The sequence below is a fragment of the Ovis canadensis genome, chromosome 24 (genome assembly GCF_042477335.2).
Source record: "Ovis canadensis isolate MfBH-ARS-UI-01 breed Bighorn chromosome 24, ARS-UI_OviCan_v2, whole genome shotgun sequence".
NCBI classification, from domain to species: domain Eukaryota; kingdom Metazoa; phylum Chordata; class Mammalia; order Artiodactyla; family Bovidae; genus Ovis; species Ovis canadensis.
In genome coordinates, this window is record NC_091268.1 from 17,544,112 (window position 1) to 17,570,066 (window position 25,955).

Here is a 25,955-nt window from a genome sequence, read left to right on the forward strand (position 1 = left end):
AGTAGACCCTGAGTGACTCTGTCTTGGTGGTGTCCCAGGTTTCACTTTGGTATCTGGAGAGGAAGATCTAGAATGACTGTGTCTTTGCAACAATCTAGATTCTGTCTTAGAGCATGGAGACACTGATCTGCTTTGCCTTGGAGGTGTTTTAGATGTCATCCTACTAGGACTTGGAGAAGAGAAGCCAGAATGGCTTTGGACTGGTGATGTTATTGCCTTCATTTTGGGTTGTGGAGATGACGACCCAGATCGGCTCCGTCTTGGAGGTGTGCCAGATTTCACCCTAGAAGGAGAAGACCCAGAGCAACTGTGTCTTGAAGGGGTCCTAGACTTCACCTCAGGGTCAGGTGATGATTCAGAACGGCTCCGTCTCTGTGGCGTTGCAGACTCTTCATTTACCTGGGGACTTGTTACGGACCCTTGCCTTGGTGGTGTTCCAGACTTTGCTTTAGGTTGAGGAGATGAACTGGAATGACTTTGCCTTGATGGTGTTTTAGATTTCTGATTACCAGGCGGAGAAGAACCAGAGCGACTTCGTCTCAGTGGCGTTCTAGATTTAGCTTTGCGTTGGGATGATCCAGAACGACTGCGCCTTGGTGGTGTCTGAGACTTTTGTTTTGGGCATGGAGAGGTCTCTGAAAGGCTTCGCCTCACAGACAAACGGGATTTTGCTTTGGACCTTGGTGAAGAGAGAGACCTGCTCCGCCTAGAAGCCAGCCGCGATTTCTTCATTTCTGGACTTGAGTTGGACCTGCTCCTTCTCTGTGATGTGCGGGATTTGTTCTTCCGCTCTGATGATGAGCCAGACCTGCCCCTTCTTTGTGGTGTTCTAGAGTGAGATCTTCCCCGTCTAACTAGGCTTCTACTACGGGATCTTCCCCGTCTTGCTGGTGTCCTAGACTGAGATCTCCCTCTCCTGTTTGGGGTTCTAGAGCGTGACCGGCCACTTCGTCTAGTTGGTGTTCTAGAGCGTGACCGCCCACTTCGTCTTGCTGGTGTTCTAGAGCGTGAGCGCCCACGCCTGGCTGGGGTTCTGGAACGTGACCTGCCACTTCTCCTGGCTGGTGATCTACTACGAGACCTCCGTCGTACAGGTGATCGGGTCCTAGATCTGCGCCTTGCAGGTGTTCTAGACCGAGACCTGCCTCTCCGGGCAGGTGTTCTAGATCGTGACCTCCGCCTGGCAGGTGTTCTAGATCGTGACCTCCGCCTGGCGGGTGTTCTAGACCGAGACCTGCCTCTCCGGGCAGGTGTTCTAGAACGAGATCTACCCCTAGTTGCAGGGGATCTAGAGTGTGACCTGCCTCGTCTTGCTGATCTAGACCTGCCTCTTCTCTGTGTATTTCTGCTCCTGGACCAGCCTGGTCGCTGAGGAGACCTAGAGCGGCCACGTCGCTGGGGGCTTCTAGATCGTCCCCACCTCTGTGCAGAACGTGACCTACGCCACTGAGGTGACCGGGACCGAGAATGACCTCTCTTGGTAGGGGTTCGAGACCGAGACCGCCCCCTCTTATTGGTGGTAGGACTACGGGACCTCCCCACCCTACGGGAAGGAGTATGAGAATGTGACTTAGCCCGTTTTGCTCGGCCATGAGAGCGACTCTTGGATGCAGGAGAGGAACTCTCTCGGCGGGACCCAGGAGCTGGTGCCGGTTTAGGGCTTTCAGGGGAAGAGCTGGCATGCCGAGAAACTTTGGTAGGTTGAGGGGATGGTGGGCAGCTCTCTGAAGAAGATTGGGGAGGTTTCTCAGGAGACTTAGGTGGTGAATGACCCTGGGCTGGAGAAGCCTCAGAAGGGGGGTTCACTGGCTCCTGACTTAAGGGGGTTGTTGCAAGGGGTTGTGGGGAGCCGCCATGTTGCTCAGCAAGGAGCAGAGTGGGAGCCGGTGGTTCTGGCCCTGTGTTGCTCCTTTCCGGAGAGGGACTAGGTCGAACTGCAGATTTCTAAGAGTGGAAAAGAGGGTAGGGGTAGGGATAATGTAAGCACCAAAACTTCCTATCATCTGTAAGGTCTCAACACCCCTTCCAATGAAATACCTTTTCCTCACCACAGGCAGTCACGTTCATTCAATAATCACACAGTACAAAATACAGTTAAAAACATATGAAAATAGAGTCTATAATAATCTCAAATCTTCTAATCTAGAAAAAACAATGCAATCTAATGTACTATTAGTTCACAACAACCACTGTAACATGCTGAATGCAGAAGAGTATTTTTAAATGTAAAGATAAAGCAGTTTCCCAAAGTGACTGACTTCACCCTTAAAAAATAACCACATTAAAAAGAAAAAAAACTGAAAACATGGCATGTGAACAACAAAAACTAGGATAAAGTATAGGAAAACACAGAAAAAGAGACCAAGTTATAAAAACCTTAAAACATAAGCCAAGAGAAATAGGAAGTAAATTATGTTTCTGAGGTGATCGAACTTGCAGTTTGGAAAATCAACTCTGGAGAACATGAAAAATAACAGGAGAGCTACAACTTTATCAAAGAGCAATTAAAAATATATTGTGATGATAGAAATAAGAAAACATGATTAGGGTCTGAATTAGAATAGCAAGTATAAACAGAGAAGGCAATGGCAACCCACTCCAGTGTTCGTGCCTGGAGAATCCCAGGGACGGCGGAGCCTGGTGGGCTGCTGCCTATGGGGTTGCACAGAGTCGAGAGTCAGACACAACTGAAGCGACTTAGCAGCAGCAAGTATAAAAGAAAAGGTATGGAAAAGATTTCTGAAAGTAGTTTTCAGACTGCAAGCAGCAACTCAGCAGACTGAGAAGTTTTAGTAAGCCACAACCAACATTTAATGAAATAAATACTAGATACACAGAATAGTAAATGGCTAGTAAGTGTAAAGAAAATTTTTTGTTCCAAGTTTTATCTTATATTTACAAACAGAACAGTAAGGTAAAACCTATTTATTATTATCTAGTGAAGTTTGAAAATCACAATTCTAAATGATTTGCAGATGCAAAAAAGAACTTTATGAATACCAAGAGACAAATCAGAAACCAAAACTTGATCTTACTTTTTCCTTAACTTTGAACAGCTATCCTGAATCCACAGCCTTGCAACCCCAAGAACATCCATTAATTCAGGAACATACCTCCTTCTTGTCTTTGTCTTCACTGGGACTGCTAGGCTGCTTTGTAGAAGGCTCCGGACTAGGCTGCCCTATGCTGGTAGTACCTGGTTCCCTGAGAGGTACATCTCCCTCCCCTCGATGCCCCAAAGCAGGTGAAGGACTTTGTCCAGCCAAGGCAGTTGTATGGGTTTTAGCTGCAGCACTTCGAGACCTGAGAGAGGTAATTAAGGACGGGAAGAGAGAAAGAAAATCAGTTCAGGAGAGAACAGAAAACCCCCTCCCCAGCTCCCATCTACCTTTCCTGACTATAACCCTCCTCCAAAAAACCTTCTCTCACTCACAAGATTCAAATTACTCATACTGAAATTCAGGTCCAGTTCATTTTGCTCCTTCTCTTCTCAACATCAATCCCCCAAAAATATTCTCCCTCTACCCCTTCATATTTACCTCCCCCAAACCTCCCAGAACCCTCCACCCAGTCCATTCCCTACCCGCTTCATTCACAACTCACCTCTGAGCCCACCTCCTTCAGGAAGCCTTCCCCGATTAAGGAAGCCAGGGTAAGGATTCCTTCCTCCCCCAGACACCACGAACAACCACCACCCCCCCTATTCTGGCAGTCCATATATATCAGAACAAAACAAAAAACAAAATAAATAAAATAAACAAAAACAAAAAAAAAAGAGAAGGGGAAATGTATATGTCTGTCCATCCTGTTGCTTTAGCCTGTCAGCTCCTAGAGGGCAGGGACCGTGTCTTCCGAATGGTCTGTGCAGCGCCTAGCACACCGTGGGCGCTCAATAAATATTAAATTGATTAACCCACAAGTCCCTCTCCCTCCCTTCCTCCTGGACCACCCCTTACCGACTGCGGGAAGTATCTGAAGAAGAAGCAGAATCAGCAGAAGTTGAACGGTGGGCCCGTCGGCTCTTGGGGGCTGGAGTTGTACTTCGAGATCTGAAGAAAGACCAAGATCACAGCTCAGGGCACTGTCACAGGTCTACAAGGTTCCCCTTATCCATCCCTCAACCTTCTACTGGACTGCCCTATTCCCAAGTGGCACTCATCTACTCATTAAGCAAATTTCCCTCTAATTTACTCACCGCTTCCGCTTCTTGTCCTTAGATTTACGTTTGCTCTTCGGAGTAGGAGACCTGGGAAATAAGGCAAGATTATTTAAAATAAAAATCATTTTTAAAGAAAAAGACCGCCAAAAGTAGAAAGGGAAGAATTGTTATTCAGGAGAATCAACAGCAAGAAATCAAGGAACTGAGCTTTAAGGAGAAAAAAAAAAGGCAAACAAAGCCATCAGGTAGCAATGGCTCATCACTCCATGTGCCACTGTCCTCCCTCTGCCACAAAGAGCGCTTACCTATGCTTCCTTTTCTTGGATTCAGATTCTGACCTGTGGATAAAAGATAAATAAATAAAACATAAACCATTATCTATGCCTGAACTCACTAAGCTTCTCCCATCACTCCATGTACTCCCACCTCATACCTGTGCTTCTTCTTCTTAGAACTCTTCTTCCTCTCTCGTCGAGGAGAGCTGCTCTCTGACCTGCTAAACATGGGTTCAGAAACAGGGTCATTCAGCTTGCCTCCTTCCCTGGCCCACCCTACATACGATCCATCCTCAGAAGGCTGCACAGAACAACTCCAACAGCACCTATGTGCCAGATCTACACCCAGAACTTTACTCTCTAAGCAGCATAAGTACCTATAACAACAAACCTCAAAAGAGAGTACAGTACCAAAATTCTCATCAGTCCTGCAGAGCTACATAATCAACCCTTCCCACTGAAGCAGCAAACATATTTTTTCTCTCAGCTGAGACCTGAATGGTAACTCCTCTTCCCTGACTTTCCTGACAACTCCCTCCTGCTTCCTAGAAATAGAAATTTTCTATTTCCAAGGAGAAAAAGCCTGACAGGTGCGGTCCTCTGGCTACTAAAATAACTTTCCAACTAACTTACCGTCCTCTATCTTTCTTCTTTTTCTTCTTCTTTTGCTTTGGTGTTGGTGAACGAGAACTGCTAGACTCCCGGACAAGGCTGAGTGAAAATGAAAAGAAGCAAAGATGGGTGCTAAGATGGATTTTCTGAGACATTTCAACTTCAGAACAAAATCTGAAGAATATGAAAGAAATAATCCACACACAAACAATGGAGCAAAGCGCTTAGGATTAGGAAGAGAAACCGACACTAATCTCATGTACCTGTAAGGCTTGGGAGGCTCAGGAGCTGGTTGTTTAGCTTCCCGAGCACGACGCTGGGGATCAAAAGAGCTGCCATCCACATAGGAATCACTGATGCCAAAGGCAGCTCGGAGTCGCTCATTCTTCTTCTCATTCAATTCTGCCAACTGGTGAGTCTCAGTTACCCTAGAGGAGAAAAAGTCAAAGGTCTAAAGGAGATAGACAACAAAACGCAGAGCCATATTCACACAATTGCAGGCATGGACCAAACAGCCATGAGAAAAGGCAGACAAGAGCAGGGAGAATGTCCACAGTAAGGAGAGAAAACAGCAAAAGCAGAAGAGAGTCCAGAGAAAATGGAGAGGGAAACACTCACGCTGGCCTCTGCCCTGGGTTCTCCTCCTTCCCCCCAGGGTTCACATCCTTCTCCAGCAACATGAGTCGAAAGGTCGCCACTTTTTCCTGAATTTGCTGTTCCTCGTACCTGAAGAACAAAAGCCTTCAGGGTTAGAGCCTGACCAGACACTCTCCCCAGACCTGGGTTTACAATTCCCTCGTTCCCAGCAGGACCCCTTCCCTTTCCATGCACACATTAAATGTTTCACTCACTGCCACCCAAAGGGCCCTCCTATCAAATTCTGCTCTTTTCCTGTAATCTTTCTTCCCTCCACTGACTACACCCTCTAGAACAGTGGATTTTAAACATGCTACACTCCAGGGCCAAAAGAGGAAAGTTAAGCAGGCAGAGTTCCAAGTGTTCCTCCCCAACTTCAATCAACATGAACAGGTCTTTCATTTCATGGGATTCTAAAGTAACGTGCATTGTTAAAAAAAAAAAACAAAAAAACAAAAACAAAAACAGGGGGGACGCCACTGCTGAAGTTTGAAAACCACTGCTCTAAAAGGTTTTCTGCCTGAACATGCTCGTTTTCCACAAATTTCACTTCCCTACCCAACTCATGATCCCCTTTATCCAGGTGTTATTCCAATTTCCTGTCTTCCTTTGCTACTCTCCAAGGCCTCGACCCTCACATCCATTCACCTTCCTTTTCTCTACCAATGACGACAACATATCAGCTTACCAAGCTCTTGTGTCTTGCCTAGTCTGCTTCCCCACCTCTCCCTTAAAGCATGTTTTTCTCAATGGCCCCTCTCTTTCCCCCTGTGCCTTCATCTAAATAATTCAGACTCCCTCAGGCTCCCTTTTATGTTCCAGACACAGGTTCCACTTTGAACTGCCCCTCAACTCCTTTCAATTTGCTAGCTTCTTTACCACCTCCCCTCCTACAACTCACTCCTCTCCAGGCCTCTTTCAACTTGCCCAACACTCCCTACAGCCCACCTAACTCCCCAGCTCTGCATTCGCTGGGTATGTGGCTCTCCCCCAGACCTCCCTCACCCCTGCTCCTCCATCATCTCCTCCAGCTCGAGGCATCGCAGCTCCACGCGCCGCTTGCGCTCGTGGTCCAGGATGTCAGGATTAGGCCGCTTCACCAGGGCAGCCTCCAGGCGCCGCAGTTCCTCCTCTCCCTTGTAGTCAGGCCGCTCACCCCGGCGGCCCCGCACCAGGGACAGGTTGCGCTGGACGTAGCCGTTGGTGCCGCTGCCCCGGGGCGTCGGCAGCCCGATCCCGTTGTACATGGCCCCGTGCCCGGGGGGGCACCACCGCTCCTGAGGGGGAGCGGGGAGACACGGGTCAGGCCCCTGGCCCCAAACTAGCCACTCACCACCACCCAAATCCCTGCTCTTCTTCAACCCTACTTCAACAGGTCTCTCCACACTAAACCTCCTTTGGCTGCATAATCCTCCTGGTCTCCTAAACAAACCCTTCCTTCATCCTTCCCTCACTTTCTTTCTACCAAATCAAGACCAGCTCTTACAGTCTTTACCCTCAGTGTGCAAGAGCCACTTCTGTTTGTACCTAGCTTTTCCTTACCCACCCCCAAAGATCCCATTTCTCCCAAATTTCTCCACACTATCCCTTTATTCTCCTTTGAACCCAATATGCACAAGTGATATCTTTACCAACTACTCTGATTCCTTGGCAACTGACTGAGGCCTCCAAACAGGGCACAACAAACACCAACAAAAAATAAAAACAGAGAGAGAGAGAAAGATCTGTGGCACACAAGGGCCTGCAGTCAAGTCTAGAGTCTTCCAAGAACTGACCTAGGCATTTCAGGCTAGCTACCCTGAACGTAGCCAGAAATTATGACTACAAATTGACTCGAGAACCCCTTGATATCCAAAAGGAGGCCTAACCTAAAAGGCCAGCACGCACTACAGAAACACATGAAGCCTGGATACATAATCCTCATATACATCATCTCTCAGGTAAGGGGCATATCAACTATCCTGACTGATATGTTATTTCTTCAATTTCCTTCCCAATAGGATTTCTCACATGGTTTGTGGCTCACCCAAGTCTCCCTAGCTCCTACGGAAAGATTGCGTTTCCAACTCAAACTCTCTATGTATCAAAGCAGTCTCCTCTAGTCCAACTGTTCCCCATACCTTCTCTACATCCTTTCCCTACACTTAGTCACAAAAACCCCACTCTTTCTCCCTCACCTTCATTAAAGTCAAACTGCTGACTTTAACAGTCCCCTCATTACCTTACTGCCTAGTTTTTCTCATCCAGCCCCACATGACTCTGAAGAAACCCTCATATGCTAGTTTTTTTCTGATTAGGTTTCTTGACTACACAGACTATTCCTTTCTCCTGCTCTATGTACTTTTTTTTTCCTCCAACTCCTCCTGTCCAAGATAGTTTCACAAAGGAAATGTGTGAGTGAAAAGGACCTCAGGAAAAGAACCCAAGGAACAAAGTTGAGATATTAGTGAAGGCAGAAGAAAAAAAACACAGAACTGGATAAAAAGAAAAGTTCCATTTAAAATACTCTGGAAGAAACATAAACACCTGGGAAAATGTACCAACCTCCCCCTTTACAGGTAGATGTTGAATGAAAAGAAGACAGCTCAACTCTAGAACAGTTTGGTACCCCTTCCCCCCCAACTCTAAGGCTGGGTCCCTACCCAATCCCAGTTGCAGACTCTAGAGATCTGAAAACAAAACAAAAAAATAACCATATTGGGGTAAAGGATGATGCTAAATCTAGGAAAGGCAAGTGGAACTGTGTGAAACGAAAAATTTCTTTATAGTACAAGAAATCTTCCAACCTTCACGTTTACTTTCTCAAAATTTCTCCTTGCTCTTAAGCTAGATTTTCTCTGGCTCTCTATACCCTACCTAGTTTCTGCTTCCCTAGCAGAAAGCTTCTGACCTGCAATTAATTTTTCAGTTTAACCATTCACCCACACTTCCATACCACCTCACACAATAATCCTCCCACTCCCTGGAAAAGGATAACCAGCAGCTGCCAAGCAAACGGTATTCAATCACAACAGACTACTTTTAGAAAATGACCCAGCAAAGAAAACAAACAAAAAACATAAATACCATGGCATCCAAGACAATGCTCACAAAGGACAGATAGACAGGAGGAGTGTATCGATAATACATATACACAAATCACCAAAACCCAAATGGAGACACTTAAACTAGGATCCACGGACTACGGGCATGCAAAAGTCACCAAAGCTAAAGGCAGATGAAAAGCAAGCTGCAAAAGAAGATAAAAAGCATTTTTCTGTTGGAGAATTATCACATGTTAAACAAGACAAAAGGAGTCTTAAAATTCAGTATTATGACAGTCAAGGAAAGAAACGCAGGGAAAAAGGGAGCGGAGAGTGCAGGAAAATGAAACTAATACGTAAGCACATCAAGTTCAGCACTGGGGCACCATAGTAGCTGACGAGGGACTATGGAACCCAGAAAGCTGAAGTACTAGCTCAGTAAGAGAGTGCCTAGATTCAACACACTCAAAAGGAAACACAACACAACTTTTAAAATTTTTGACCCAAAAGATATCTTACATAAGCGTTTGCGTGAAAACCGAGGTCTGGAAGAGTTTTGAGTCAAATTATAATAAAACCCTGCGCTTTCTCCTCAAGAAAGGGCTGGCAGCCGCCTTCCCAGCTTCAACACAACTTTGGAGACCATGAAAAGGTGCAAGAAAAGAAAAGAGCACGTGGTCTGCCTTAACATACCTAGACTGAGTACTTAATTAAAAACAAAACAAAAAAAACGTTTTGAATGCTTCGCTTAATACTTCATGGCAGACAGTAACGAATCCAAACTGCCTAAATCGAGGAGACATCTAGTTCAAGACCTTTTTTGCAGAGGCTGAGCCGCCAAGACCTATTTTCGGCCTTGAGGGATGGGGGAGGGGGCTGCGCGGCGCCCGGTAGTCTGGGAGGCTCAGGGCCAGACCCCAAGCCCCGGGGAGGGACGGACAAGCCGGACGCCGGCGAGGCGCGGGGCAAAGGAGCCGACAGCCGGCCCCCGCCGCCGCAGCCCCCTCCCCGCAAACAAGATGTCGGCAAGGACAGCTGCAACAGGGACTCGTCGCCGCACGCGTCTGGGAGACGAGAAGCCCGAGTCGCGCGCCACCCACTCCTCGCCGAGAACGCGCGCGAGCCCAAGTGCACTCGGCGGCGCGCGTCGTTGCCATGGGGGAGGGGGAATAAAAGCCCGCGCGCGACAGGAACCGCGGGAGAGGGGGAGGGGAGGCAGGCGAGCGGGGACGTCCGCGCGAGCTAGGGGCGGCGAGCGCGCGTGCGCGCGGCGGCCTGGGCCGTTCTCCGCGCGCTTTGGCCTGGCGCCGGGGCCGCCGCCCCTCCCCCACCCGGCTCGCTCGCTCCCTCACCCTCTCACCCGCCGCCGCCTCCACCCGCCGCCTCCGAGGGGGAGAGGTGCTGCCGCAGATCGAGCTCCTGAGTCCTTCGGGGCCTGGAGCAGCGGCCCTGCCTCGCCGGTCCGCCCGACTCAGCCGACACCGCCGCCTCCTCGCTTCCTCAGGGGCCGCAGCGGGCTCCGACTGCGCCACTCGCACCCCGCCTGGGCCGCGTTGCACGTCAGCACGACCAACTAAACGCGTCAGCACGCAACCACGCGCGTCGCAAGGCCCGCCGGGAACCGTAGTACGGCTCCGCGGCCTTGTGCGCAGGCGCCGAATCAGCACGGGATGTGTAGTTTCTTGAGTCCCGAAGGAGAGTCAACTCTGTTGTCGATGAACTACGATTCCCGTCAGGCAGTTGCGAGGAGGGTCTCGGGAGCGGCCCGGAGGAAGCAACGCATTCCAGGGGGTTTCCGACGGGGAGCAGGAGGACACAGGGCCTAGCGTCGCTAGCCCTCGATCGCTCCCGCCTTCGGCCCAGAGCATGCTGGGAGTTGTAGTTCTAGTGTGGCGTGGAACCCGGAGGTAGCTTCGCTCTCCCCCGCCCCCACGAGGCCGCCATTTTGTCTCCTCATGTTAGGAGGCAATGGGCCCGAGGCCAATAATACCGCTTCCTCCAAGTGACCGCACGCCTCCCGGGGTGAGCCCGGGGGCTGTGCTGCACCTATCATTCCGGACCCAGGAGTACCCGCCCCCCGGACCCTGGGCAGCGGACACCCGGGTTATCCCAGAGCCCAGCTACAGGCCCAGGGCCTGAGCCAAGAGCTGAGCCAGCAGACCGTGGTGTTCGCAGCTTCCATCCGCTGAACCGGGCTGGCTGCCCCTGAGGAATGATTTTTTTTTTTTTATGACTGCGAGTAAGGGGGCCAGACAGAGGTGCAGTTTTCTCCTGCAGAACATGAAGCGTGTTACATACGTGGCAGGGTAAAAACATTACAACCCCCACCCCCACCCGGCCCCAAGCTTGTCAGCCCTGTGCAGAATGTCTTAAGTTAATGTTTTTAAGTCCGTTTTGCTTCAGCCTGAGGACCAGCTAGTCTCCCTCGGAGCAGAGTTGGGAGAAGCTGAGTTTTTGAGGCAGGCCAGTCGTCTGGGTTATCTCTGTTTGGGGTGGGGGTGGGGGCAGCCTATACCAGCAGCCACTTAATGAACTGTGGCCCCTTTGACTTTGTATCTGATGTTACTAGGTTTTCTTTGTAATCGTGGAAAGATAACTCACCTCATATGCTGGAGCGGGGCAACCTACTGCTTGGTGTAGGAGCTGTAGCTTTGGCTTAAAGGTGCCAGGGCTGATGTAATCTTACCTTCTTGAACTCCTGGCAAGTGCTTCCTGGAGTTGGATGCACCTTTGGAGTGATTTATGGCAAAGTGGAAAAGCCTGTCCTTTCTGGGCTTAAGCTGATATTTCTCAGGTGAGGGTGAAGGGTGATAGTTTCTTAAAACCCATTACCTTCAGTAAGACCCTTTCCTGTAACCAAATTCTCGATGATATTCTTCCCAAGAGATAGGAGGGTAGGAGGTGGGGCACAATCTTTCAAAAAATGATATAATATCCTGAGGACCCAAGATAAACACTGATTAGAATTAAATGGGTTCAAGATGCAGACAAGTCAAATTTGACTAGAATTGTCCTCAGTATACACTCATTTTAACATATCAGTGAGCTAGATGACCCATGGAGAGGCCCCATGACAGTTCAAGGCCAACCATCAAAGACCAAAAACTGTGCAGTGGTCCAATTCCTGGAAATCTCTGCCCCTTGCCCAAATTAGTTGGAAGAATCCTCCCACTCATTAGCCTGTGAAATTACCCAGTCCATAAAAGCTAACTACACCACCTTGTGAGGCTGCACTCACCCTCTGAGATGGCCCACACTCTGTGGATTGAGTTTCTCTCTAAATAAATTAACTTTTACATATCACTATCTCTCGCTGAGATTTTTTTTTTTTTTTTAGTTTATTGATTTAATTGGAGGACAATCACTTCACAACAATGTGGTAGCCCCTGCCACACGACAGGGATCAGCCACAGGTGCACGTTTGCACCCCCGCCCCGCCATCCTGATCTACTGAGTTCTTTTTGCCATGAGACACCAAGAACCTGAGCTTCATTAGGTCCTGAAACCAGGTGTGTAATCTCAGTTGGAAAGCTGTGGGTTAGAGTCCCAAGCAGGGTTTTGGCTGGGTTCAAATCCCAGCACATGGATTCAAGTCCCAATCTGAGGTAAATAGTTTCACCTGTATTTACTGAATATTTTGTGCTAAGTTCTGATTGTGAATCACTGCATTTAATGCTTGTGAGAACATCCTATTCCTATGAGAAAGGGATGAATTATGAGAACTACAAGTTCATTTACATATCCACAGTCTTTGTGCTCTGTTGTTCAGTTGTGTCCAACTCTGCAACCCCATGGACCATAGTCCACCAGGCTCCTCTGTCCATGGAATTTGGAGCGGACTGCCATTTCCTACTCCAGGGGGATCTCCCCAAACCAGGGATCAAACCCGCATCTCCTGCATTAGCAGGTGGATTCTTTACCACTGTGCAACCTGGGAAACCTACATATCCACAGTACAGTTTTCAAAATAAAGTAACATTGAAATAATCCACAAACTTTATATAGAGGTGTTATCCATTGTTCTGATAATATCCTGAATAGCAAAAGAAAATTCAAAATCATAAATGTTGTGTTCTTAGACATCTTAATCCAGAAGGGTTGCAGATTCTTTGTAATTCGTGGCATTACCATCTTTGAAGAGTACAAGCCATTTATTTTGTAGAAGGTCCCTCAATGTGGGTATGTCTGATGTTTCATCATAGTTTTAAAATGCAGGTTACACATTTTTGGCAGGAAGACCAGGGAAGTGATACATGTTCTCAGTGTACAGTAGGAAGAGACACGTTCTGCCCAGTAGCTGCATTACTGCCAACACTGACTTTGATCTGATTCAGGTCATTTAGTGAAGAAGGAGTGAACCAATTTTCTCATGAAATTTCTAGTTTGTGAAAGTGAAAAGGTGTAAAAGTGTTTGTTGTTCAGTGATGTCCAACTCTTTTCAACCCTGTGGACTATAGCCCACCGTGCTCCTCTGTCCATGAAATTCTCTAGGCAAGAAAACTGAAATAGATAGCCATTCCCTTCTCCAGGGGATCTTCCCAACCCAGGGGTCAAACCCAGGTCTGCATCGCAGGCGGATTCTTTACTATCTGAGCCACCAGGGAAGCCCCACTCTTTTATATATGAGCACCTAAATTGTTTCCAGTGTTTTGTGATCACAAACCATGCTGCAATGAGTAACCAGGTGCATACATATTTTCATATTTGTCGGGGTGTATATCTTCAAGGTAGGCTTCCCAGGTGGGTCAGTGGTAAAGAATCTGCCTGTAATGCAGGAGACCGGGGTTCGATTCCGATCTGGAAGATCCCCTGGAGGAGGAAATGGCGATCCCTTCAGTGTTCTTTTTTTTTTTTTTTTTTACCCTCCAGTATTCTTGCCTGGAAAATCCGATGGACAGAGAAGCCTATTAGGCTACAAGGCTATAGCGTTGCAACAGTATCTTCAAGGGAAATTCCTAGAAGTTGGATTGCTAGGGCAAAAGGTAAAGACAAATGTAGTTTTGTTAGTAAGGACTGATCCTTCTCCGTAAGGGTTGTACCAGTTTGCATTCCCACTGGCAGAATATGAGAGGGCCTGTTTCCCACTGCTTCACCAACGGACTGCCTCGCAGTGCTTTTCCGTTTTGGCTAACCTCATAGGTCAGGAGTGTTACTACAGTGTAGTTGTTTTGTGTGTGGTAAAGTGCACATGAATATAAATTTTATCATTTAAACTAATTTCTGAATATACAATTCTGTGGCATTAAATACATTCATGGTGTTGTGCGACCATCACCACTATCCATTTCCAGAACTTTTTCATCCCCCAACTCTGTACTTGTTAAACAATAACTACTTCCTACCCTCTCAGTTCAGTTCAGTCGCTCAGTCATGTCCAACTCTTTGTGACCCCATGAATCACAGTACGCCAGGCCTCCTTGTCCATCACCAACACCCAGAGTTCACCCAAACTCATGTCCATCGAGTCGGTGATGCCACCCAGCCATCTCATCCTCTGTCGTCCCCTTCTCCTCCTGCCCCCAATCCCTCCCAGCATCAGGGTCTTTTCCAATGAGTCAACTCTTTGCATGAGGTGGCCAAAGTACTGGAGTTTCAGCTTCAGCATCAGTCCTTCCAGTGAACACCCAGGACTAATCTTTAAGATGGACTGGTTGGATCTCCTTGCAGTCCAAGGGACTCTTAAGAGACTTCTCCAACACCACAGTTCAAAAGCATCAATTCTTCGGCGTTCAGCTTTCTTCACAGTCCAACTCTCACATCCACACATGACCATGGAAAAACCATAGCCTTGACTAGATGGACCTTTGTTGGCAAAGTATTATCTCTGCTTTTCAATATACTATCTAGGTTGGTCATAACTTTTCTTCCAAGCAGTAAGCGTCTTTTAACTTCATGGCTGCAATCACCATCTGCAGTGATTTTGGAGCCCAAAAAATAAAGTCTGCCACTGTTTCCACTGTTTCCCCATCTATTTCCCGTGAAGTGATGGGACCAGATGCCATGATCTTCATTTTCTGAATGTTGAGCTTTAAGCCAACTTTTTCACTCTCCTCTTTCACTTTCCTACCCCCTAGCCCTTGGTAAACTCTATTCTGTTTTCTCTCTGTGAATTTGCCTATTTTGACTGAAACTGTCCATCCTGGCCAGGCACCACAGTTACCATTGGCATGAGTTATTCTACAACAGGAGATCCTAATAAGGAACATGAAACTAACAAGCCACCGCCAAACAAAAGAACTAACGAAAAGTCAAAAGGAGACACCAGTCCATGTGTCCCCCAGAATCCTTCTTCCTGGAATCCACCTTGGCTGAGCACCGCGCTGGCCACCAAGAAGCACCCTGAGTCAGAAGGACTGGCCAGAAACTAACCCCATCACCATAAACCCCGAGACTGCTGACCTTGAGACCCCTGAGTTCTCTTACCCTGCGGCTCTCTGCCCAGGCACCCCTCCTCAGTAAAGTCTCTTGCTTTGTCAGCATGTGTGCCTCCTCAGACAATTCATTTCTGAGTGTTAGACAACAGCCCACTGTCGGGCCCTAGAAGGGGACCCTTTCCTGCATCAGCTCTAGGTGCTTCATTGCTCAGTCGGGCCCCTCAAGAGGGCTGTTCTGTTGCTCCCTGTGCATGCCCTGTGCACGGCCTGCTCCCTGTGCAGGCCAGCGCCTGCTTCACTTGCATCTTAAGCACAAGACTGACCTTCTTACGTACTTGCCCCCAGGACCCAGCTAGTGATTGTTCTTATTAAAGGGGCACTAAGAAGTGTGCCAGGGAGCCAAGGCTGCCACTTTATCCTGCTCACTGTCAACCCCACATGGTGAGGTGGTTGCCCCAGGACCTTGCTCAGACATGTAAGTGAAAGATGCTCACTTGTGTCCAATTCTTAGCAACCCCATGGACTGTATAGCCTGCCAGGCTCCTCATCCATGGAATTTTCCAGGAAAGTATACTGAAGTGGGTAGCCATTTCCTTCTCAAGGGGAAGGAAATTTTCCTTCCTGACCCAAGGATCAAACCCAGGTCTCCTGCATTAAGATTCTTTACTGTCTGAGCCACCAGGAAAGGCTCAGATGTGTCAAGATCCCCCCGTTCCTTAAACCACTGACGTCTCTGTTGCCGATGCAGGCTGTTTCTGCATTCTTAAAGCTGGGAAAGTATATGAGGCCTGCTGTGTGCACCCCAGCACTCACAGGGTGGAGTCTATCTGTCCTTTAGCACCCATCTTATTGTACTTAGCATAATGTTTCTAAGGTTTATGTTGTAGCACGTGTCAGCATTTTTTATGACAATAATGCCCCGTTGAATGTATATATATCCCATTTTGTTTACCCATGCATTCACTGACGGACTTTTGAGTTGTTTCTACCTTGTGGCTATTGTGAATAGTGCTGCTGTCAACATTAGTATGCAGGTTACCGTGGGGACAAGTGTTTTCATTTCTGGACTCTACAGACAGTCTCCTTTCCAGGCTCCCAGCCTCTGGGCTTCCCCTTCAATCTTCATGAAACCTCGTAAAAGATTGTTTTTTTTTTTTTTAAATTGTATTTATTTATTTATTTTGGGCCATGCTAGGTCTTCGTTGCTGCTCAGGTTTTTTCCTGGCTGCAGTGAGTGGGGGCTACTCACTAGTTGCAGTGCCCTGGCTTCTCATTGCAGTGGCTTCTCTTGTTGCCACTCCTGGGCTCTAGAGCACAGGCTCAGCAGTTTTGCCGCTTGGGCTCAGTTGCTCCACCGCGTGTGGGATCTTCCCGGATCAGGGATCAAACCCGCGTCTCAAGCAATGGTAGGCAGATTCTTTACCCTTGAGCCACCAGGGAAGTCCCCAGAAAGATTTCTTAATTTTTCCTTGAAATGTAATTTGTATCCTACAGTGTAATGTGTTGACTAGTGGCCCCTCCAAACTTCGTGTTCATCTGGAACCTCAGAATGTGATTTTGTTTAGAGCCAGGGGCTTGGCAGAGGTAACTAGTGAAGGATCTCCAGACAAAATCACCATGAGTTGAGAGAGGAGACGGATGCACAGGAGAGAAGGCTGTAGGAAGATGGAGGCAGAGATAAGAGGGATGCAAACACAAACCAAGGGATGCCAGCAGCCACCAGGTGCTGGGAGGGCTGGGAGACTCCTCCCCCCGAGCCTCTGGAAGGGTGGGAGACTGCAATGCCTCGAGTTAGGACTTCTGGCCTCCAGACTGCGGGAGACAAATTCCTGTTGTTTGAGCCATGTTGTGGCAATTTGTTACAGCAACCCTGGGAAGCTCACGCATACAGGTAAGCCCCAGACCAGGATGCACTGTGCTCCCCACCCCTTTCTTCTCCAGGTGGATGTTCTCTGCAACTTGCGGGTTTCTAGAGCTTTTTTAGAGCACTACCTTTATTTCTTAGCAGTTGAGGCTTCATGAAAATTCAAATGAAGTATGACACTTTTTTAATCTTAAAAAAAAAACTGAGGGGAAAAAAACCCCTAAACACTGAAAATAAAAGACCAACCAATCAAAATCCCATCACTTAAAAATTACAAATGTATTTCATAAAATATAAACATAATTTCATTAAAATACAAACATATTTTATATAAATATTTTATATTTTATAAAAGACCAACCAATCAAAATCCTATCACTTAAAATTATAAGCGTATTTCATAAAAATGTAAACATTTTATAAAATAAGCATGTTATAAAATATAAATGTATTTTATTAAAATATAAATATTTTCTAAAAATGCAAACATTCTTTATAAAAATGTAAACGTATTTTACAAAAATATAAAGTGGCACTCCCTCAGCTGGTACCCCACACCGCAGAGCCCTCGGAGCGTTGGTGGGAGAGGCCACAGAGCATGATGCCAGCTGAAGGTCAGAAGGAGACATCCATGCATGCATAGTATTGGCAGAAATTCATAATATGAAAAAAATGGGATAAACCTAAATGTCCATCTATAGGATATTACTTAAAGTAACAGTGAAAAAACCTTGCATTAAAAGAGCAACTCTGTTCTCCCGGTTGTCAAGGCACATGCATCAGGCAGTCTGTATTCTCTGCCAACATAGGCAAGTAGATGATACATGGGTGGTGGGTGGTGGATGGTAAGATGAGGGGTGTTTTGTATGTGTCAGAGACTCCGGGCTTTGCCCTGCAGGACCTGTCCCCAGAAAGCCTCAGGCTTCCTCCTGCTAGCTAGCCCTCCCCAGGACACAGCCCTCCTCAAGTCACTGCCCTCCCAAGACCAACTGTCACCTCCTCCAGGAAGTCTCCCAGGACTGAAGGCTCCTGGCTGGGACCTCCCAGAGTAAATGTCTGCTGCCAAACCTATTGGCTACAGGGATTCTGATCAGTAGGAGCTGGAGGCTACTGAGTGGGGAGGGACTGGACTCAGCGGCTGGACTTGCAGCTGTGTTTACGCACGAGCTCAGCCTCCTCTCCAAACAGCTCCAAGTTATGGGGCCTTTGGCTCCATTTTCTGCAGTCTGTGGCCTACAGCCTCTCCATGCCTCCTTTACCAGCTACTTGGGAAGCCCGCCCAAGTGCTGGGCACTCCCTCTCCCCCTCATCTGCACCCATGGAGCCCTGAGTTGTCTCACAGCTGGTACCTTTAAAAGCTTTTGTTGCAGAGCAGACGAAAGAGAACAAACCATTGCTTCCCAGTGGCGGTAGTGGTAAAGAACCCGCCTGCCAATACAGGAGATGTGAGAGACGCAGGTTTGATCTCTGGGTTGAGAAAAGCCTCTGGAGCGGGGCGCGGCAATCCACTCCGGTATTCTTGCCTGTAGAATCCCATGGACAGAGGAGCCTGGCAGGCTACCGCCCATAGGGGTCACAACTGAGCAACTACGCCTGCATGATCTCCGAACCGTACTTTCCGGGAAGCTACTGCTTTTCTGAGAAGCTGTGGTGGTGCGGGGCGTGGGAGGGAGGAGAAAGGAAATAGTACCAAGTCCATTTGCTGATCTGGCCTAGTTAGAGCTGGGAGTCGGAGAGGAGAGAGCTCGGCTTCCTTCGAAAGGTGAGGGGGTGCCAGACTGGGGACCCGAGTGGGATTGCTGATCCACCAACACGTGGGGGTATCTTTGAACAGGCTCGGGGTGGGGGCAGTTGGGCAGGAAGTGGGGGGGGAGGGGACCTAGATGCTCCTTTCTCCAGACCCAGCAATCCCTGGGGTGGCCCAGCCTACACCCCACTGTCACCTTCCAGCGGACCCCCATCCCCCCAAGGTCAGCTCCAGGCAAGTGGCACTTGTCTCTTGTCTGGGCGACCCCTCCAGAAGGGTTTGGGGAGGGGCCTCAGTCTCTGCGGGAGGAGCCAGGGGACCTTGGGGGAGTCAGAGTGTGTGGGAAGGAAGATGACAGGTGTCCCCCTACAGGGGTGAACTCTGATACCTTGAGAAGATGACAGACGTGAAAAACGGGATAATCTTCTTCATGGTGAGAGACAAGTCCACCCCTCAAAACCAGCCGGACCTGACCAGGCCCAGCCAACAGCTACCGGCACAAGAGCAAGACCCTGGTTGTTTCCAGAACAGATAAAGTCTCCAGGGACCTGGGGGTGAGAGTGGAGCGACTGCTTCCCTTGGACTGAGACCCCAGCACATCCCCAGCGACAGACCAGGAGGTTCAGGGGACCTGAGGGACCCCTCGGCCCCCACCCCCTGCTGGGAGCCCGGGTCTGGCTTGAGGAGCGAGAGTGCCCCCCTCGCCCCAGACCCTAGAGCCCATGCCTGGCTCACCCAGAAGGGCTCCCCCCAGGCAGTCCTGTCCCAGGTGCCCCCCACCCTGTGGGCAGTTGTTTCCTCCCACCAGTCCAGGAGGCAGAGGGTGCTGTCTCCATGAGGGCCAAGTCGCTGCCCTGAAATTACCGGATTGTTACTGCAGAGGGAGGGACAAGGCCGGCATCTGCCTTAGAGCTTATTCTTTCTGCTCAGCTAGGGGTGGGGGGGCAGGGATGGGGCCATCTCGTTGAGCGGCCCTGTCTTTTCTCTGGTTCCTGCACCTTCTCCCGTCAGTCTGGGACCCCGAGCCCCACAATCCCCTCACTGTCTCCATCCTGTGGGGTCACCCTGGTGTCACTCAGGTCACCTGACCTCATTCCCCCCTTATAGGCAAAAGGGTCTATGTCTGTGGGTTTGATGGCCATAGGGCCTGCGGTGTGGCCTGCTGCGCTAGTAGTGCTCGCTGGGATAGCCGTTTACGCCTGGAAGAGGAACACTGAAAGACCTCAGAAGTCCTAGGTTGACCGCAGGTAGGGATGGGGAGTGTGTGAGTAAGAGGGAGGTCTGAGTGTGGTTTGGGGGAGGCACAGGTGCGGCGGGGAGAAGGTGGTGGGACTCCCTCCATTGGCCTGTAGCCCTAGTGGCCCCACCCAACTGGCCACCTTTGTCATCCTGTGGTCAGTTCTGGGCCCTGCCTGATACCACCTGCTTCTCTTGCAGGTAAAAATGAACAAGAACCCTAAAATGTATTGAAAGGAATTCTCTCCCAGCTCCCTGCAGACTGGAGAGTCCACCTTCCTGGGGTCAGGAATTCTTTGAAGCAACATTTTATCTTTGGGGTTTGAGCAAAATCAACTTGTGGGTAGAAAAATAAATTCATCGAATGTGCCTGACTCTGTTACAGAACTGGTCTCTGAATCCCAGGATTCAGGGTCCTTGGATGCCCAGCTCTAACCTGAGCAGCCCTGAACCATCCCCACCCCAACCAGGCTCCTGGCCCTTCTCCAGGGCTGCCTGGCCTGGGCCACCTCTCAGCCCATGGGGAGCCCTTTGGGGCCTCTGTGCTCTGAAGCCCTGACAAGGAAAAAGCACCCTGCTTTTCCTCTCCTGCGCTCACAGTCACACACCAACAATTCTCACACCAGATATGTGGGATTTATCACACCTGCCCGTTTTCCGATTTACTGTGGACAACAGCTGATATTTTTATGATAACTATGCTTTGATTTATTTTACTGACATAGAGTTGATTTGCAATGCTGTGTTAATTCCTGCTGTTGCACAGCAAAGTGATTCACTTATACACATATATATATACTCTTTTTCATGTTCTTTCCTGTTATGATTTATTACAGGATATTGAATATAGTTGCCTGTGCTATACAGCAGGACCTTGTTGTTTATCCAACTTACATATAATAATTTGCATCTGCTAATCCAAAACTCCCACATTTATTATTTTTTCTTTTCTTTTTCTTTTTATCTGCTGTTCCATGTGGCAGCGAGCAGGATCCTAGTTCCCCGAACAGAGATCAATCAAACCTGTGCCCCCTGCAATGGAATCATGGACTCCTAAACACCACAGGGAATTCTCTGGTTTTTTTTTTTCTTTCTTTTCTTTTTTGACTGAGATTTAATTCACATGCCATAATATTCACCATTTTTTATTTAAACAAAACATTTTTGGCCACACAGCTTGCAGGATTTCAGTTCCCCCACCAGGGGTGGAATTCCCCTCCCACCACCACACCCCTGCAGGGCTGTGAAAGCCCTGAATCCTAACCACTAGCTGCTGCTGCAGCTAAGTCGCTTCACTTGTGTCCGACTCTGTGCGACCCCATAGACGGAAGCCCACCAGGCTCCCTCGTCCCCAGGATTCTCTGGGCAAGAACACTGGAGTGGGTTGCCATTTCCTTCTCCAATGCATGAAAGTGAAAAGTGAAAGGGAAGTCGCTCAGTCGTGTCCGATTCTCAGCGACCCCATGGACTGCAGCCTACCAGGCTCTTCCATCCACGGGATTTTCCAGGCAAGAGTACTGGAGTGGGGGTGCCATTGCCTTCTCCGCCTAACCACTAGACCAACAGGGAATTCCCAGTATTCACCATTTTAGAGTATACAGCTTTGTGGCTTTTATTAATAGTATATTTACAACCGTCACCATTATCCAATTACAGAATGCCGTCATAACCCCCAAAGAAACCCAGTCCCCTTTCAGCGGTCACTCCTCGTTTTCCCCCCAGATCTCTCAGCCCCCGCCGCTACTAGTCTACTTTCTGTGTCTATGGATTTGCCTTTTCTCTGCATTTCACATAAATGGAACACGCTGTATTTGTCATTTACTGTCCGGCTTCTCTCACCCAGCGGTGAGGTCTCCCAGGTTCGTCCACGGTGTACAGCTATCTGTATTTGGTCCCTTATTATGGTGGCTCAGACAGTAAAGAATCTGCACGAAATGTGGGAGACCTGGGTTCCATCCCTGGGTTGGGAAGATCCCCTGGAGAGGGAAATGGCAACCCACTCTAGTATTGTTGCCTGGAGAATTCCACAGACAGAGGAGCCCGGCAGACTACAAGTCCATAGGGTCACAAAGAGTCGGACACCCCTGAAGCGACTTAGCACAGACACAGCACATGGCTGAGTAATGCTGCTTTGAGGGATAGCCAGCATTTATTTATCCACATATCAGTGGATGGACATCTGAGTCACGTCATATTTGTTTCACTCTCATAAATACGTCAAAAAGCCTGAGGCTAAATCCGGGTCACCTCGGTAGGCCAAAGAGTGAAACTGGCCCTGGAACAGCTATGTCAGAGGATAAACAGGAGGTCTAGTTATTCAGTAATGGGGTGGGGGGAACGGGAGACCAGAGAAACCAAACAGCCCTTCTGTGTACGCAACCGCTGTGCTTGTCCCAGGGGAGGTCCCATGGGGGTCCCATGCGGGTCCCATGCTGTCCCATGGAGAGCAGACCCACGTTTCCCACCCATGGACACTCTGCAGCTGATGCTCCTGGTGGCAAGGAAGGGGCGCCTGGGGGTGCCATCTGAGCCCACCCGGGTCCTTTGAGGCCTGGGCACCGGCTCTAACTTGTCTTCTGCAGGGGTTGGGGGAGGGTGGTGATCCATCCAGGAAGGATCTCTGACCCAGCAGATGGCTGGCTATCTGAAGAACATAGGTGATATCCTTCACTCCAGAGTCCTCCCACATCAAGCTCAATGCCAACTGCAGGCCCCTCTTCCGTCTCCTTCCTCTTTCTTTCCTCCCTCCCTTCTTTCTTCCTTTCACAACACTTACTTTTTACAAAAGCAATGTCCTTGAAGTACAGTTGACACAGAATAAAATTTTCCCTTTGGAAATACACATTAGTCACTATTAGACATGTATTTGTTGAATACATAAATCCCAGGGGATTTCCCTGGTGGTCCAGTGCTTAAGATTCCCAGCTTCTACTGCAGGGAACATGGACTTGATCTGTGGTCAGGGAATTAAGATCCCGCAAGCCGAAAAAAACTATTTATTAGGGGTAATGAGAAATTCAATTTTCAATCAATTAAAATTATAGACAGGTCCCTAAGCATTATCAGGGTTTTGAAACAATTTGGCAATATATTTTAAAAATAAATAAATTGCAAAACATGAGAGAATCGTGCGGAAAGGGAGAAATTATCAAACCATTAGAAACAAGTCAAAGCAAATGCTGTGAATTGAATTGTGTCCCCACTCCCCACACGAAGAAGTTCAAGTCCTAATCCCCAGTGCTTCTGAACGTGACCTCGTTTAGAAATAAGAACTTTGCCATTAAGTCCTTAAGATGATTGTGTTAAGATGAAGTTGCTAGTTCAGTTCAGTTCAGTCGCTCAGTCGTGTCCAACTCTTTGCGACCCCATGAATTGCAGCACGCCAGGCCTCCCTGTTCATCACCATCTCCTGGAGTTCACTCAGGCTCACGTCCATCGAGTCCGTGATGCCATCCAGCCATCTCATCCTCGGTCGTCCCCTTCTCCTCCTGCCCCCAATCCCTCCCAGCATCAGAGTCTTTTCCAATGAGTCAACTCTTCGCATGAGGTGGCCAAAGTACTGCAGTTTCAGCTTTAGCATCATTCCTTCCAAAGAAATCCCAGGGCTGATCTCCTTCAGAATGGACCGGTTGGATCTCCTTGCAGTCCAAGGGACTCTCAAGAGACTTCTCCAACACCACAGTTCAAAAGCATCAATTCTTCAGCGCTCAGCCTTCTTCACAGTCCAACTCTCACATCCATACATGACCACAGGAAAAAACCATAGCCTTGACTAGACGGGCCTCAGTTGGCAAAGTAATGTCTCTGCTTTTGAATGTGCTATCTAGGTTGGTCATAACTTTTCTTCCAAGGAGTAAGCGTCTTTTAATTTCATGGCTGCAATCACCATCTGCAGTGATTTTGGAGTCCCCAAAAATAAAGTCTGACATTGTTTCCACTGTTTCCCCATCTATTTTCCATGAAGTGATGGGACCAGATGCCATGATCTTAGTTTTCTGAATGTTGAGCTTTAAGCCAACTTTTTCACTCTTCTCTTTCACTTTCATCAAGAGGCTTTTTAGTTCCTCTTCACTTTCTGCCATAAGGGTGGTGTCATCTGCATATCTGAGGTTATTGAGATTTCTCCCGGCAATCTTGATTCCAGCTTGTACTTCTTCCAGCCCAGCGTTTCTCATGATGTACTCTGCATATATAAGTTAAATAAGCAGGGTGACAATATACAGCCTTGACGCACTCCTTTTCCTGTTTGGAACCAGTCTGTTGTTCCATGTCCAGTTCTAACTGTTGCTTCCTGACCTGCATACAGATTTCTCAAGATACAGGTTAGATGGTCTGGTATTCCCATCTCTCTCAGAATTTTCCACAGTTTATTGTGATCCACACAGTCAAAGGCTTTGGCATAGTCAATAAAGCAGAAATAGATGTTTTTCTGGAACTCTCTTGCTTTTTCCATGATCCAGCGGATGTTGGCAATTTGATCTCTGGTTCCTCTGCCTTTTCTAAAACCAGCTTGAACATCAGGGAGTTCATAGTTCACGTATTGCTGAAGCCTGGCTTGGAGAATTTTGAGCATTCTTTACTAGCATGTGAGATGAGTGCAATTGTGCGGTAGTTTGAGCATTCTTTTGCATTTCCTTTCTTTGGAATTGGAATGAAAACTGACCTTTTCCAGTCCTGTGGCCACTGCTGGGTTTTCCAAATTTGCTGGCATACTGAGTGCAGCACTTTCACAGCATCATCTTTCAGGATTTGAAAGAACTCAACTGGAATTCCATCACCTCCACTAGCTTTGTTCATAGTGATGCTTTCTAAGGCCCACTTGACTTCACTTTCCAAGATGTCTGGCTCTAGATTAGTGATCACATCATCATGATTATCCGGGTTGTGAAGATCTTTTTCGTACAGTTCTTCTGTGTATTCTTGCCACCTCTTCTTAATATCTTCTGCTTCTGTTAGGTCCAGACCATTTCTGTCCTTTATCGAGCCCATCTTTGCATGAAATATTCCCTTGGTATCTCTAATTTTCTTGAAGACATCTCTAGTCTTTCCGATTGTTGTTTTCCTCTATTTCTTTGCATTGATCGCTGAAGCAGGCTTTCTTATCTCTTCTTGCTATTGTTTGGAATTCTGCATTCAGATGCTTATATCTTTCCTTTTCTCCTTTGCTTTTCACCTCCCTTCTTTTCACAGCTATTTGTAAGGCCTCCCCAGACAGCCGTTTTGCTAGGGTGGACCTAATTCAAACGACAGGTGTCCTTATGAAGAGGGGAGATACAGACACAGAAACGCACACGGGAGGACGCTCTGTGACGGTGACAGCAGAGACTGGGGTGACGTGTCTAGAAGCCAAGGAGGGAGGCCTGGAACAGACTCTCTCCCAGTCCTGAGATGGTCGATGGCACCACCTACTCCAAGGACTCGCGTTTGAGCATACTTAGGGAGACAGTGAAGGACGGGGAGCCTGGCGTGCTGCAGTCCATGGGGTTGCAAAGAGTCGGACACGACTGAGCAACTGAACAACAACTCAGCCTTCAGAAGGAACCCACCCTGTCCACACCTTGATCTCAAATTTCTGGCTTCCAGAACTGTCAGATGAGAAGTTTCTGTTGTTTCAGCCACTCCATTTGTGATACTTTGCTCAGTACCACTGACACACTAATACTAATATGGGAAGAACTTACTTAGGATTATTTTATTTATTTTAAGAAACTTCACTGATTGATCTATTTTTGGTTGTGCTGGGTCTTTGTTGTTGCATCCAGGCTTTCTCTAGTTGGGATGAGAGGGATCCACTTTTCATTGCGGTGCGAGGGCTTCTCATTGTGGTAGCTTCTCTTGTTGTGGAGCACAGGTTCCAGGCACGTGGGCTTCAGTAGTTGCAGCATGTAGGTCCTAGGGTGCTCGGGCTTCAGTAATCGTGGCACACTGGCTTTAGTTGCACAGGGCATGTGAAATCTTCCTGGACCAGGGGTCAAACCCATGTCCCTTGCATTGGCAGGCGGTTCTTAGCCACTATACCCCCAGGGAAG

General features: G+C 48.2%; 2 protein-coding genes across 3 annotated transcripts in view; one reads left to right on the forward strand and one right to left on the reverse strand.

Moving 5' to 3' along the window:
• Window positions 1-11,383, reverse strand: SRRM2 (serine/arginine repetitive matrix 2). Its single transcript, XM_069569778.1, has 12 exons — window positions 11,307-11,383; window positions 10,066-10,976; window positions 6,688-6,959; window positions 5,665-5,772; window positions 5,310-5,474; window positions 5,068-5,145; window positions 4,593-4,652; window positions 4,465-4,497; window positions 4,196-4,246; window positions 3,957-4,049; window positions 3,114-3,871; window positions 1-1,944 (listed from the first exon to the last, which is right to left on the reverse strand). The coding sequence occupies exons 3-11, from the start codon at window positions 6,927-6,929 to the stop codon at window positions 3,829-3,831; spliced, it is 873 nt and encodes a 290-aa protein (XP_069425879.1). The 5' UTR covers window positions 6,930-6,959; window positions 10,066-10,976; window positions 11,307-11,383; the 3' UTR covers window positions 1-1,944; window positions 3,114-3,828.
• FLYWCH2 (FLYWCH family member 2) overlaps window positions 10,639-25,955 on the forward strand; it is a 25,672-nt gene continuing 10,355 nt past the window's right edge. The window contains exons 1-2 of one of the 2 annotated variants that reach the window (XM_069569782.1): window positions 10,639-11,011; window positions 12,043-12,214. The gene's annotated coding sequence lies outside the window, so the exon portion shown is untranslated. The remainder of the gene's footprint in view (window positions 11,012-12,042; window positions 12,215-25,955) is intronic. The other variant, XM_069569783.1, reaches the window with a different exon arrangement.